We start from the raw sequence: 16,033 nt of genomic DNA on the forward strand, positions 1-16,033 counted from the left end.
AGGAATGGGTTGAGGAAGAGACCCACCCACCTCTTGGCCAAGTTCATTTGGAACTTAGCCACTGCTACACAGAACAAGAGATCATGAGATATACTAATGGCCTGCTTACATAGGAGAGATACTGTAGCCTTCGGCAACAGAGAGGGGGTACTGTTTTTATGGCTTCCTTGGCCCAGAGTTGAGCTTCTGCCATATTAATCTGGAGGAGAAAGAATGAAAAGAGCAGAATGTGTCTTAAGTAGATCAAGACTATACCTGGATTAAGTTGATTGAATGAATGTTTCTTCACTTGCTTTGTGTCCTTGTGACAGTTTCAAAAAGTCTTGAATTTTTTTAAGCATGTAATATATCTGAAGGGGCCTGATACCTGATGGCCACTTTTTAAGCATGTGGGATTGAGTCAAAAGTCATGGTTTCCACATGGATTCCACTCTGACCTTTTTTTAATACTTTAACACAGGGCTCTCTGTTGACCTGACTTTTAAGACTCCTGCCCACTATGGCAGGACCAAAGCCAAGCCCAATAAAAAAGGGACTTACCTTAGTGTCTCTCCTTCTAGTTTCACTGTCTGTAAATGTTTGGAGACGTCAGACTGGCACAGAACTATGTGTTGTCTGTTTTTAATCTATGAAGGATAAACAGACATCCTACAGATGCCTTCAGGAAACATGCAATTTGTAGCTGGTTAAGAGCTTTTCCAGCCTCATGCTTTAATAGTAATTCAGAAAGTAATTTTGTATGAATCCTAACTTAGTTATAAAGGCCCAAAATTCTAACATCAATTACTAAATATTTAGAAGATATTGTTATGTTATACTTTAATCATTATTGATGTCATCATTAACATTAATAATAAATGGGGTAAATGAAGAAGTGTTATTATGAACATCTTTGCTGAACATTAACCAAACTAGAAGGATCAAGGATGCACTTTCAAGCCTATAGTTTGGATCAAAGTTGTGTTTTGTGAATTTGATCTACCTGAGCTACTGCCTTGTTATGAATGATTAAAGGTCATTGGCTTGAAGGCAGGCAATATCAACCTCTGTGAAAAATTTAGTGAAGCACACTTAAATTCGGTGTTCAGTTTATGTCCACATGGGAATCACAGGCAGAATAGCTACCTGTATAGCCGCCAAGCATAGATTGAGTTCAAGAATATATTTTGTCAGTGAGTGAAAAGAAACAGGCATCCTATATGATTTAGAGGAAAACAGTTACAGATGCTGAGAACCACAAATTCAGCTGCTGAGTATCAAGAAAGAATGAAATTGAATGAAATGTTAAGAAAGGGGGTACTGTTTTTACCAATGATTTTAGGCAAAACGTTGGAGGTGCTGAAGACAAAACTTTGATAAGATCAAGGTATATTAGAGTGGCTCTTGGGTCTGCCCATGAAAACACATTTTTTGAAAGTGCTAGTTGAATATAGCTATCAGTCAGGCCTAACACATTCATATCATCAGCTATAGATTGCCAAAGGGGGAGCAAACTCTCTCTCTTTCTTTCACACATACAGCCATCCACACACACGCGTGTGCTCACACACACACACACACACATATAATGTATGCTGTGCATTTGTAAAATAAGATTACTTTCAATGAAAAATGAATATGGATATTTTTCCAAATGGAATGGTCATGGTTGCATGTATTTAATCATGTACTAATAACACAACATTGAGATTCTTTGTTTTTGTTTTAAATTGTTAGAAACTCCAGGTAATTGATCAAAGAAGTTCTGATATGGTTCTTATAGGCTAAGATTTGGTTTTCATTGTTTGAATAGACCATAATATTGTTATTATACACATAGTGCCTCACAACATAATGATCTAAAAAGATAAACAATCTAGATTTCTGAGAGGAATCCAGAAGGCCAGGACCTTCCATAGCAGCATGGGTGATAAGAGACATATCCATAGCCACCACAGTAGCCACATTCCAGGCCTCCATGGCCATAGCTCAGTCCATCAATGTAGTTGCTGTAGAAGCTCATGTGTGAGAAGAAGGCTCAGAAAAACAGAGTCAGTTTCTAGAGTTTTAAATTTATAATTTACACAGAACCTTACAAACCAACTGAGTGGTATGTGGGGCAAACCACAGGCACTGTTGGATTTATGTTTCAAACTCATTGGTATTAAAACCATCTCAAGAATTTCTCATGACCAATGTATCCAAGAAAACTTTGCTGTGTGTCAGGATGCCTGTAATGAAATCATGTGCCTTTGATGAGAGGTTCTTTTATTCTGGTGACTTGTTTATTCCACATTCCAAATTTAGACTTTGTTACTGCTACCATGACATCATATAACCTATGCAGATTCTACCAGTGGAGAATCCTAGTTTTATTTAATAATATTCTCCTTATACCTGAATATTTTCTGTCTTAGGAACAAAATGATAGTTCTAAATGGGAAGAGAAAGATGGAAATATTGTGGGAGAGGAGACATAGTGCCAGGATTCACTTGTAAACATTGCATGACTAAGTATTTTATCTTTTTTGTGGAGCAATATTATTAGCTTTGGTTTATACTTCCCATATACATGTATCTATAATTTTGTACGTGAACCCAAACCAGGCAAGACCTTGAAGTTTGACCCAATTACCCTAAATATATAGAAAAGGAGGGACTTATTTTATTAGAAGTTTGAGTTTTAAAGGATGCCAGGAACTCTCAAGTGGTTTATTGATGTCACACACTGTTGGATATGTTGCACTGAAAAGCACATCTCTTCTGGTATCTTGCTTAAAATGTATAACCTCAATCTAGGTATGATACAAATTCAGACAAATCCCAAATATGGAACTCTTCTACAAAACACCCAAATCTTTCAAGCTGTCAAGTCCCTGAAGGCCAGGGAAAGACAGAGGAACTGTTACTAATTGGAAGAGACTAAAAAGATACTGCAACTAAATGCAATGTGAATTGGATTATGAAACAGAAAAAGGTCACTAATGGGAAAAATGGTGAAATAATATCTATAGTTTATTTTATTTTATTTTTAATTTTGTTAATGTTTATTTATTTTTGAGAAACAGAGAACAAGCAGGGGAGGGGCAGGGAGAGAGGGAGGTACAGAATCCGAAGCAGGCTCCAGGCTCTGAGCTGTCAGCACAGAGCACAACACGGGGCTCGAACCCACCAACCATGAGATCATGACCTGAGCCAAAATTGGATGCTTAACTGATTGATTCGCCCAGGTGCCCCAAAAATCTATAGTTTAGAGTTTTGTTTAATTTCTTTGGCTTGATAAATATACGATGATTATTAAAGCTGTTAACATTATAGAGCATTGAGTGTTGGGCATGTAAGAATATTCTGTACTATTTAGGCAACTTTCTATATGTCTAAAGTTATCCCAAAATATCAAATTAAAAGGAAATATAAAAATAATCTTTCATTTATTGACTTGGTCATTTACTAATTCACTTATCAAACTTTATTAAGAACCAACTATATACTAGGCACTATTATGAGCACTGGGATGGAGCAATGAATAAGACAGACAAGGAAGCAATGTTACTGAACTTATGTTCTGGACTAAGCAGAGGCAGAACATTCAAGACAGACAAAGATTAAATGAGTCTATATAAATAATAAATCAAAATGAGTGAAAGAAAACTATTTGTGAAGGATTACTTCAGACTGAGTAAGTGGTCATGGAAAGCTTCACTGAGAGAAGCAAAAGAAAGATAAGCCATTCTTGCTGTTACTTGAAGAGCAAAAAGGCAGAGACTTTAAGGTGGAAACAGGCTAGGGCCATCTAAAGAGCTGAGAAACCACTGTGATCTATATATTATAATAGAGAGGAATCAGATGAGCTCATAGATGTAGTCAAGACTGTGACATGCAGGGTCATTTCAGTTATGTTTTCAAAGCTTCGGGTTGCTAGATGTCACAAATAAATATTGAAATTCAAATTTAACGTGTGGCTGGTATGTACCCTAGCCATTCTAATGTGGGTAGACACTAAAGGATTACAGTCAAGGATGGCCATGATCTAATGTGTGCCATGCATGCTTTGAGATGTAAAAGAAAAGAATGAAAAAGTATGGGTAGTATAAAGAATCATCACCTTAATTTTGTCATATTAAATTTCTAATGGTGATTAATCTATGAAGATATATATATGTATATATATTAAGTTTAGAAGTATATGAAATATTATATGTAATATACATGTAATGAGATTGGAAGTATAAATAGAGATTGATTGGAGAAAAGAATATATCTAAAGTGATCCATCTAACAAGAGCTTAGGCAGACCCTAGAGACCATAATGGAGCAAACACCGAGAAGCATTCTCACATTGGAGGGCAAAATCTGAGAAGAAAAAAGGACTCTTTTGAAGAAGCTGCTACAGAGGATGGAATTAAACCAAGTGTGTGTGGTAGGATGAAGGTAAAGGTTGGAGACCCTTTCAAGAATGAAGACAGAAGTTGATGAATCCGAATGATGCTCAGAGATTGAGTAAAATAAAGACTTGACCTCTAGACTTGACCTCAAGACTGAGGTCTTGATGATCTCTATAAGAGCAGTCTCAGAATAGTGGAGATGAAAGATCAATACACTAGACCAGAGAGATAAAGGGTTCTTAGGACACTGCCATGGAAATACACTTGTGAAATTTTGTTATGAAGCAGAATATAGAAATAGGGATTACTTGGAAGAGTACTAATTTTTGATTATGGAATATATTTGAGAATTGAGCACATTTAGAACAACACATCAGAAAAGACAGGGAAAAAAAGAATGGCAAGTGTGAAGCTTTCATTGCTATTATCAGAGAGAACAACTGAATTTTTCAGGAGAAACACATTAATTTTAGGAAGTAAATTCTAGAGAGATAAATATCTAGCAAATGTTATTAGAGACATCATTTGCACAAAACACAATGTATTCGATATCCTTTTAAATCAGATACAAAACCCCAGGGTAATTATAGGGTTTTTTTTGTTTGTTTTAATTAACTGATGTAATGCATGTTTACCAAATTTAGGCAACGTTTTAAGGGCTTCTGTATCTTTGAAGAACAATAAAAATCATGCTATTTCAACTATTTTTTCCTGAAAACTAATTGTTGCTAAGGTGATGAACTCTGGGAATTGAGTTTATTGTTATTTACTATATGGGAAGTTTGAATGTGATGTGGTGAAGATGTCCTCCACCTATATGTTGGTCCAGCAGACAGTGACTAAAATGTCACACTAAGGTTGCACTTTACAAAAATGCACCTACCTAGAAACGCACCTGGAAACTACATTCAAAAACATGATCACTGAATAGATGAATGTGTTGATGTGATCATTAGTATGAAATAATTTTTTGTTTAACATACTATTTTCTTTTGACTCATTTGAAATAGTTACCATGTAAGATGAACTGAATAATTGTGAAAACTTGGTGTCCTTATTCTGATGATCTCCAGAGAGTTGATTAAAATGCAGAGGGTATCTAACTTCTTGAATCATTGTCACTGTGATATAAACCAGCCCCAATTCCATTCTATAAACCCAGCCTAACAATACTTGAGGGAATATATAAAATAGTATTTTGCTTAAGAACTGTAACTGAATATCAGAAATCAATGTGGCTGTATAGATAATCCTGCCTTCCAACATGCATTTTCTTAAATACACAACAGTACATTTTTTAACTCTAACATGAAACTCCCCCCATTTTTCTTTGGCTACCCTTTAAGATGAGCTATCACACTATTTGAATGGAGATAGTTATAACTCAAGGGTTATACAAGAGGGCTCAGCATGCCAGGTCACAAAGCATACTGATTGAATGTTTTGAGAAAGAAACAATTCTCTGTCTAAATTTATTAACAAAAATACATGATGTGAAGCTTATTGGACAGTTACTTAGAATATTATATAATCACAGCATATACAATTAGGACAAAAAATGTAAAAATTGAATTCTACAGACTAACTTACATTCTCTTGTCCTTCAATAGAAGCTGGACATAAATGAGAACAAAACTCATTGGTATAGTACGAAAGTAGAGGATATTTTGTTCAGACCTGTTTCCCTTGAAATTTTAATGAGATAAATTATTATCAACATTATGAGCATGAAAGATGCATTATGTTTTCAATACAGAAAAACCACTAAATCCCTGAAGAAATTAATTATTTGGATCAAATAATTAATTTCAAAAAGAAGAAAACTTATGAATAAAAAGAAATGTTATTCTCTGTGAAATATTGTACAATAATAGAATTATTTGGGGGCCAAGACCCTAACAAATGTCTGATTTCTTGAAATAAAAGATGATTGTAGGAGGTTAAAGGGAAGGTTAATTTGGGGCTGGACTGTGTAGATGTGACTGTATGAGTGTATCCCCTCATTCAAACCCTAAACTGGATAAAAGAAGTCCAAACAAAGCAAATCATCTGAATACCTCTGAAATTTTATCTTATGTTTGAAGAACAACAAACTAACCCAATTAGTCATAAAATTAGCCAATGACATGACACATGTAATGGGCAACACCCATACTGAGAGCATATAAAAGGTCTCTGCAGGGAGAAATGTTCACACCGAAGTAACACTTCTCTCCTTCTCTACCCAAGCATAACCTAAGCAACCAACACTATGTGTGGAAGCTACTACGGAAACTATTATGGAGGCTGTGGCTATGGAGGCTGCGGCTATGGAGGCTGTGGTTATGGAGGCTGTGGCTACGGAGGCTGTGGCTATGGAGGCTGTGGCTACAGAGGCCTGGGCTATGGCTATGGCTCTTGCTATGGCTGTGGCTTCCGTAGACTGGGCTGCGGCTATGGCTGTGGCTACTACTAATAAGGATGCCATGGGGGACTCTCATCCTCTACACCTGGATGTGAGATTCACCAGTTATCCTACATCACAGGTTTTAGACATAACTTTTCTGAAGAGTTGAACTCTGGTGCTCTCTACGTCTGAACTACAAGTCCTTCCTTTCTTGGATATAACCCACTAAAACTAGAAGAATGTGAAAATTATCCTCTGAACTCCTGTGTGGTGTCTCATCTGCATAATGCTGTCATAGATTTTGTCTTTTGATTTTCATACTGAATACTTTTCTCCAATTCTCTAATAAACTTCTTCAATCTGGCATAACAATCCTGGTTATCTTCTTATTTAATATTAAGAGTTATCGTTTTAGCTTGTTAAAAATCATTTGTATTAAAGGAAACAATAGCCTTCTTTAGGAGATATCTTCTTTTTGTATTTCTAATTTAGTTTCTCTATCAAATCCTTGATTTGTGATATTAAGAAAGTAACAATCTTTGTAATGGTCAGTTTTCTGCTCTGGTTAAGCAGTAATAATGTGTGATTCTGGGCTACTATTAAGATAAACAAGACAGTATTTGCCAATTTAGTTAAGCATTGCCTGGAAGCACTATATATTCCATGTGCTTTGACATCAAAATTTTCTTCTATGTGAAATTCCTTCTAAGATATGAGTGTTGATGCATGATTCCAATATCTAGTCTCTGGTTAGGGCATAGTTAAGCAAGAAGTGTTTCTCATGCTTGTTCTATTCAAGAGTAGAGTAATTCAAACCCACCCCAGCCAGTTTCCACCTAACAAGTCTTGCTATGGTTTAAAAAGTTATTCTTAAAAGATTACAGCATCTCTAAAACCCATTGTATATTTATGTTTAAAGCTGTTTCATGGCATCTCCATACTTGTGTATCCTGAGTTGTTTCTTTCCTGCCATTTGCGTGTTTTCAGTTGTAGCTACAGTTATTTTCTTTTCCCGTGTGTGCATGTATGTGTGTGTGTGTGTGTGACTCATATGTCTGTAAACCTGTCTAGTTTTTCTCAAACTGTGATTTCTAAATCTTGGACATGAATGAGTTTAAGCGCTGGGTTTAGTTTAAGGTCATGGATATGCCTCAGTTCACAGGTTAATAGTTTTATAGTTTGAAATTATTGACCTCGAAAGAAGGAATTAAGATCACTGGAAATATCAAACCCCCAAAGAGAGTATATTTTCCCCAAAGTATACCTATGTGAGGACTTGTCTTTCCTACTTACTTTATTCTTGAGGCTTAGAATTTTTGTTTAGTATTGAGTAGAAATCAGCCAATCTAGGCTTACACATCTAAAGAAATAGTAGATTTTACAACTATTTTAACTTGCTTGGTAGGTCATAACAGCGGGACACAAGCAATACCTTCAATGTAGCTCAGAAGCCAAGACTGTTGGTTATAATTTTCCAAGATTTTCCCCCAACATGTTTTAAAGTCACCTAGAATTGATTAACAATCTTAACAACTCTAACATTATTGAATCTGATGTTAAATGTTACCATCATCCCCAAAGAAGCATCCATTTTGTGCTCATATTAGTTTGTTCACATCTTTAAACTCTTCAAATTATGAATATCTCTAATTGAAGTTGAATTATAAAGGCATCTTTTGCACTTTACCCTATTCCTTACTTGTGTCTCTTTTTCCCTATAGTGACAAACCTGTACCTCAACTTCATCTTGTTTACCCTATTCAATGATATACACAAAGTATTTCCTAAATTACCACCTAAAACATAAAACATAGGTCTCACGGCATTTGACAAATTATGGAACCCCTTGGAAATTGGTGTTCTTACCTAAATGTGAGGATAATGAACCAGCCCTCTCAGATTGCTATGAAAATGTTAGTATCTAGTAAATGTGACTTCTTACTATTCCATGCATGGTTTATTTTCTGGATTCTTCGAATATAAAAGAGCAATTTTCTGTCAAACTTATTCTGTGCTGCTTATGCAATTCATGTGCCAAAGCTCTGTATAATAATATATATTTATAATCCAAATAATAATAATAAAGTAGCATTTTTTAGCTGTTTACCATAGGACAATCACTTGCCAAATCCTTTATGCACGTTATCCCACATAAGCCCCAGAACAACTCTACAATGTGTTAAAATTACCCTGTTTTACAGCTGAATAAAAGAGCAATGCGTTAACTTACTTTCTCACTGGCAGTTTTAATGTGGCAAAGGAATGTTTTATAATTACTTGTTTGTTTTCTCTGTGCGTGTGAATATAAAATGTTATTGGTTTCTCCTGCTTACATAATTGCAAGGATTCTTTCCCCCATTCAATGCAAAAGAAAGATAAGTTTAGTTGCTAGTATCATTTATTATTAACTAATATTAAATTAGTGCATAATCTGATGACCAAGTTTTTTTTAAACTCTTCTTCCCCACTCAAATGTCTTCCATTACATTCTTCCTTCCTCCTTTATTCTCTACCTGCCACTTCAGTTGTGAAATCCCAAGTCTCCTTTGCGAGTCATCTAGAATCTTCGATGTGCATGTCTCAGTCTACTTGGCATACTTGTCTTTTTATGTTTTCGCTGCAAATTTTAGGAGAGTCTTTCAGTCCTTTCCTCCATCTCAGCTTATGTTACATTTTCAAACTTTAGTAAATTTGGTACATTTTTCATGACAAATATATATTTCTTCTTTTTAGATTTTGCTATTGGCTTGTATGCTTGTAACAGCATTATCCATGCCATGTGTCTTAAACGTTATGAATTTTAGAATAAAAAAATAAGTTAAAGCGTTCCTTCTTTTGCAATAGCACTTTTATATAGATGGACTTATTCCAAGCCCTTGATCAATTCTTTGATTTTTGCAAATTTTTTTTTTAAAGAGAGAGCGTGTGAGCATGCAAGAAAGGTAGAGGGAGAAAGACAGAGAACCTCAAGCAGGCTCCACACTGAGCACGGAGCCTGATGTAGGGCTCACTCTCACCACCCTGAGATCATGAGTTGAGCTAAAATCAAGACTTGGATGCTTAGCTGGCTGAGCCTCCCAAGTGCCCCCCAACTAATTTCTTTCTCAAGGAATATATATCCAGTCTCTTTTTGAGGGAACTTTGGGAATTTACCAGAGCAACTGAATTCTAGGAAGAGAATATCTAAATTTTTAGAGTGCTATTGTCATAGGGTCTGAGCTCATGGTTACGTAGGGACCCTAAATACAAGAATTACCTCTATTAGGTTGGAGGCACACAAAGACCAGATGTCAGTCAGATTTCTGATCCAAATCTGTCTCACCATGAAATTAATGATTCCACAAAACCATTTCATAGTAATTTCTGCAGTCTTGTGGGCATAAATAGCATGAACATACATACAAGCTAAGTTTGCTCACCAGTATAGTGGGAGTTTTCAAATGGAAGATCCTGAAAAAAATATAAGGAGAGAAAGGAGGGTTTATGATAGGAATTGTCTCATGTAATTATGGAGGCTGAAAAGTCTCACAATCTGCCATCTACAAGCTGCAGAACTGGGAAAGCCAGTGGTATATGAGTCTGAAGACCTTGAGAGCCAAGAACACCAATGTCTGAGGACAGAAGACGGGCATCTTGGTTCAGGCAAAGAACAAATGCACCCTTTCTCTCTGCTTTTTGTTCTGTTAATGCCCTCAGCAGATCGGATGATGCCCACTCACATTGGTGAGGGTGACTGACCTTCCCTATTTAGTTTATGAATGCAAATGCTAATCTCAGCTAGGAACATCTTCACAGACACATCCAGAAATAATGTTTTATCAAATATCTGGGCATCCATTAGCTCAGTCAAGTTAACGCATAAAATTAACTATCACAGCATAGAATGACAGAGATTATTGCCACCATCAAAGTCTTATAGGATGTAGGAATAGTGATACCCATCACATACACACTTGATTCATCATTGTTCCTCCTGCAAAATTCAGTTCTTGGCAGCCTCCCATGTGCGGGTTGTAGCACAGATGGCTAGGTTTCTGGAGCAAGTCCATATTGTGGCAGAATATATTCACAGCTCAAAAAGAAGCTCCTGGCATACTAATGGACCCAAGCAGAGACTGAACATCTGTCACTATGCAACATCAAATGACGATGTGTGCTGACCTTCATGACTGGGTACTCCCAGACCCACCAAGTCATAAATTTTGGCAGACTTAGAGTCAGGAGTCTGAAGTTACGTGGTACTATAGATTCAGCATCAGTTAGAGCAAGAGCAAAGGGCATAAATGAGTTGCACTTGTTTCCTATCTAAAGAACTTATGTAGCCTAAAGCTTACCTGTAACACTGAAGTCTTTCTATCAGTTCATTGTTATAGCCCTACGGGGGTCTTCAGATGACTAAATGACAAAGCAAGAATATGTCCAGGCCTGGTTCATGGCTGAGTCTTCTCAATACATTGGAAGTAGCCTGAAAATGGACTGCTGTTGCACTCAGAATTCCTCTGAGAAAGAACAGTAAGGGAAAATGTTCCCAGTAGACAGAGCTTTCATGCAGTATACTCAATGAAATTTGTGTGTAGAGACATGTGGTCTGAGGTAAGACCATACAAGGACATTTGGATGGTTATTAATAGTTTGGTTAGTTGTTCAGGGGTTAGAAGAGTATGGTTAAACGAAGAGATCTGGGGAGGAATTGTACAGATGGACATATCACTGTGGATGAAAATTATGTAGATATTTGAGTTTGATGTCAATAGTGCATCCACAACAGAGAAGGTACAAAACAATCAGGTGGATGGTGACTCAGCCAGGAAATGTCTAACATCTTCTGTCATCTGTCAAACCAGCACATGTGCAATGGGCTCAAAAATAGAATGGCCACAGTGTTAGAAATGGTTCTTCTTTTACAAAACGTATCTAGCTGATATTGGAATTGAATATCCAATCTGAAAGCATCAAAGGATTTTTCTGAGCCCTTAATGGGGCACCACACTTAGATGATTCCAACTAGTTCTTCATGACAAGTTGATTTTATCAGGTGCCTTCCATATAGATGAAAGTTGCTACTTAATAAGAATGATAGACATTCTGGGTATGGGTTTGTCTTAACTGCCCACGGTGACATGATCATCACCAGTATCTGAGATATATAGTGGCTTATTTATCATCCCAGAAGTCTGTACAACATTGCTTTGGACTGAGACAGTCCCTGAGAAGAAAGTGAAATAATGCTGCCTTTGCTTTGAGATCTATTCATCTTAGCACATACCACATCAGCCAGCTGAAATGGCTTCTGAAAATGCTGTTGGTGAATGTGCTAAGGATTATACTTTGTGAGATTTGGTATTGTCTTTACAATGGAGAATATATTTTTAACCAATGCTACCCTGTCCCTAATATCTAGAATGTATCGATCTAAAAACAGAACAAAACAAAACAATACAAAACCCTGTTGGGTAAAATTGCTCTCTTTCACCATTACTCCCTGGGATCCACTAGTTAATGAGTTAATATTGAGTTTTGCCTACCTGATAATAGTGGACTCCACCTGCCAGTAGACAGGGAAATTACAGTATTGATTATTATGAAGATATACAGTTCGGCTCTATAGTGGGAGTTTGAATGTACATGTCAGAAATTCACAGGATCTACTGGGGTTGCTTCTATTCCCAAAAGATTGCTGTACATGGACAAAAGAACTGAGGGCTTAGGCTTATCAGGAAAACATTTTAGACCAGCAGAGGTGCCAGCAAACTATACGTGCAATGTAGAATAGGTAATAAAGAGCAGAGGCAACGAATGTCAATTACTGCTTAGAAATCAATTTGTAGCTGAAAGGAGACTTTGGCTTGTCCAACTGATCTTTTTGCTGTTGTTTAATATTGCTTTGTTTTTCAGAATTCATGACCAGCTATTGTCTTTAAGAAGTAGTGATAGAAGAAATTGAACACAACATCAGATACACCTGCACCTGAGTGGTGTAAAGAGTAAACTCTAGATGATGCTTGCTGGTGCTTCATCAGTGTGTGTTCTCATTCAACATTTCAGTCATGCTGATGGCTTCCTATTGCAAGCCATTGAAGTTCTCAGAATGAAGTCTTTGTCCCTTCAAGTGCCAATGAAGTCATGTCTTTGGAGCAGACTAGCTGATAGAAAAATAGCAGCTATGCAGCTACACACACACACACACACACACACACACACATTCTTAGGCTCAGAAATGATGAAGATAAATAAATATATGTAAAAAATATATGATATACCTGCAAATAAACTTTTATTTAATGAAAAATAAAACCAAAACCAGAATTTTCCCAAATAAATATTAATCTTGGATTTGTGCACACATACAAAAATGAATGAGTATTTTTCCCCACAAAATCATTGGATATTCTAGATAATTAATGATTTGGTGACTTTTTTATCATAGGTGGCCTAGAATTTAGATATTAGTGTTAGAATAGACAATAACACTAATATAATAAACAATCCTTACATAATAACAAGAACTACCCAATGTATCAGCAAGCTGGAATATTTCAATGAAAGCCAGAACACCAGTATCTTCCAAAGCAGTGTGGATGGTAGCAGACATAACCATAGCTACCATAGCCACAGCCGTAGCCACAACCCAGGCCACCATAGCCATAGCCCAGGCCACCGTAATAGTTGCCGTAGTAGCACATGGTGTCAGAAGTGGAGGGTTCAGTTGAGGAGCAGAATCAGTTCCTTGAGTTTGAGTTTCATAATCTGCACAGGTCCTTTTATACAACTTGAGTGGTATGTGGGTAGACCACAGGCAGGATTGACTCATTTCCAAACAAACTGATATTAAAAAAAAATCTGAAGTATTCCTTATAACCAATATATTCGGGACTCTAGTGCTCTAGTGTCATGTGCCTTTAAAACAAAACTTGTTTCCTAATTATATAGTGTTTGCTTACTTGAGAACCCAGTTTATGAGGAATGCTACAATGTTGTTGATTTGATATGAAAAAAAGTTTTAAAGAATTTTTTTTCTTTTTTGATGCTTATTTTTGAGAGAGAGAAAGAGCACAAGCAGGAGAGGGGCAGAGAGAGAGATACACACAGAATCCAAGGAGGCTCCAGGCTCTGAGCTGTCTGGACAGAGCCCAATGTTGGGCTTGAACTCACAAACTGAGAGATCATGACCTGAGCTGAAGGTGGACACTTAACTAACCCTTGAGCCACCCAGGTGACCCTGATTTGAAATTTTTAAAGTTTTTAATTTAAACTCCAGTTAATCAACATACAGTGTAGTACTAGTTTCAGGGGTACAATATGGTAATTCAACACTTCCATACATCATCCAGTGCTCATCACAAGTGCACTCCTTAATCCTAATCACCTATTTCATCCACCTCCCCTCTGGTAACCATAGATTTGATGTTTAAAAGATAAGATAGATACTTCCTTTTTTAAAAGTTATTGAGGGATAACTGACAAATATAATGGTATACATTTAAAGTGTACAACATGATGCTTTGATATACACATTCATTTTTGAATAATTACTAAGATCTGAATAACTAGCAAGTCTACATGTCTATCATCTTACATCGTTAAACCTTTGTGTGTGCATGTGGTAATGAAACTGCTGTAGAAAGATGGATGGAAATTAAAATGGACACACTAGTGTTTAGCAAGACTTGACTATAAACAACAAATTTTTCTCTTCCTTATTCTTGAAGCCTCTGCTTCTCTTTTACTTGTTTTCTGTAGAATCCACTCTTCTAGGACCTCGGTATCTATGTTGTCATCTGGCTGACCTCAGTGTATACTTAGGAACAACATTCAGATGGGCCACACTGGCGCTAATCATGAGACCACCTTGAAGTCATGAGGAACATACCAGATTCCTATCAAAACCACCCAGGTTTTATATTTTCCTATAACCTCCCTCAGCGTTATACCTTAGGTGGATCTGCTATTTTGAAGACATTAGCCTGCTGCAGCATCCTTTGCCTGGCAAAGTAATACAACTATCATTCCTCTTAATCCCCAAACTCTGTCTTCATGGGATATGTTGGCTCTGGAATGCAGAGGTGGGTTTTTCAATGACAATAAGAGTGCCTATGATTGTCTCTCAACAACTTTGGAGCATACAACTGTTATTAACAATAGTCACCATGCTGTACATTAGCCCATTAGAACTTACTCTTAAAACTGAAAATTTGTGGGGCGCCTGGGTGGCTTAGTCGGTTGAGCGTCCGACTTTAGCTTGGGTCATGATCTCGCGGTTCGTGGGTTCGAGCCCCGCGTCGGGCTCTGTGCTGACTGCCAGCTCAGAGCCTGGAGCCTGTTTCAGTCTGTGACTCCCTCTCTCTCTGACCCTCCCCTGCTCACGCTGTCTCTCTCTCTCTCCTAGAAATAAATAAAACATTAAAAAAAAAAGTACTATTTAAAACTGAAAATTTGTACTCTTGACCTACAGCAGCCCATTTTTCTCTTTTCCCCAGCCCCTAGCAAACACCGTTCTTTTGTCTGTTTTGGTTATTTTTTTTTATCATGAACTTACTCTCTGTGAGGGATTCATTTTAAGCATATGGGGTGGGGAAATGAAAAAAACAGATACGGTCCACATTCTCAAGGAACTTAAATTTCTCATTGTAGGGGAAGACAGTCAGTGACAGATACACAATAGGCAATTAAATTCTAAAAGGAATATATTAAATTCTGATAAGAATGACTACTTGGGAGAAAAAAAAAACCCTCAATGAGTTGAATAAGCTTATTTGTTACCTGGGGAGTTAATTTTAAACTGAGTGGTCAGAGAAGACATATTTGAGGAGATAGCACTTTAACTGATACCTGAATGAAGAGAAGGATTCAAGCATTCCTGCTGCAGTTTCCAGAAAGAGAGGTTAGCAGTACAGTGACAAGGAGGGAGACAACTTGGTCTGAGATGCTGAAGCACCACTGTGTTTGGCATATGGAAAATGAGAAAGAAAACGGTAAAAGACAATGTTGGTGACAGGATAGTTTATTGTAGGATATTCTAAATGCAATGGAAAGTCTATGTGGGTATGCCCAGGGAGAAGACTGTAATTATTCTTGAGCCATGAGATTGAGATATTGGGAGAGAATACATTTGGTGTCATAAGGGGTCATGGGCTCTTTGTGGGAAATGTTAAATTTCTGATGGCTATTTAAGACAAAAATTGAATTATCAAGTAGACAGTTGAATAGACATCTATAAACAGTGAAGATAAAGGGCATAGGAATGCCAAAAACAACGGTCTGAGATATGGGTCAAAGTAGGGAG

The 16,033-nt window shown here is 36.9% G+C and overlaps 1 protein-coding gene across 1 annotated transcript; it reads right to left on the reverse strand.

The window, feature by feature from the left end:
- Positions 1 to 13,286: 13,286 nt before the first annotated feature.
- On the reverse strand, positions 13,287 to 13,433 carry LOC144228343 (keratin-associated protein 22-1-like). The gene has a single exon (XM_077760169.1). It carries the CDS (start codon positions 13,431 to 13,433, stop codon positions 13,287 to 13,289), a length of 147 nt encoding a protein of 48 aa, XP_077616295.1.
- Positions 13,434 to 16,033: the final 2,600 nt, after the last annotated feature.

This window comes from Crocuta crocuta, unplaced genomic scaffold (assembly GCF_008692635.1).
Source record: "Crocuta crocuta isolate KB4526 unplaced genomic scaffold, BGI_CrCroc_1.0 scaffold369, whole genome shotgun sequence".
In the NCBI taxonomy this organism is placed as follows: Eukaryota; Metazoa; Chordata; class Mammalia; order Carnivora; family Hyaenidae; genus Crocuta; species Crocuta crocuta.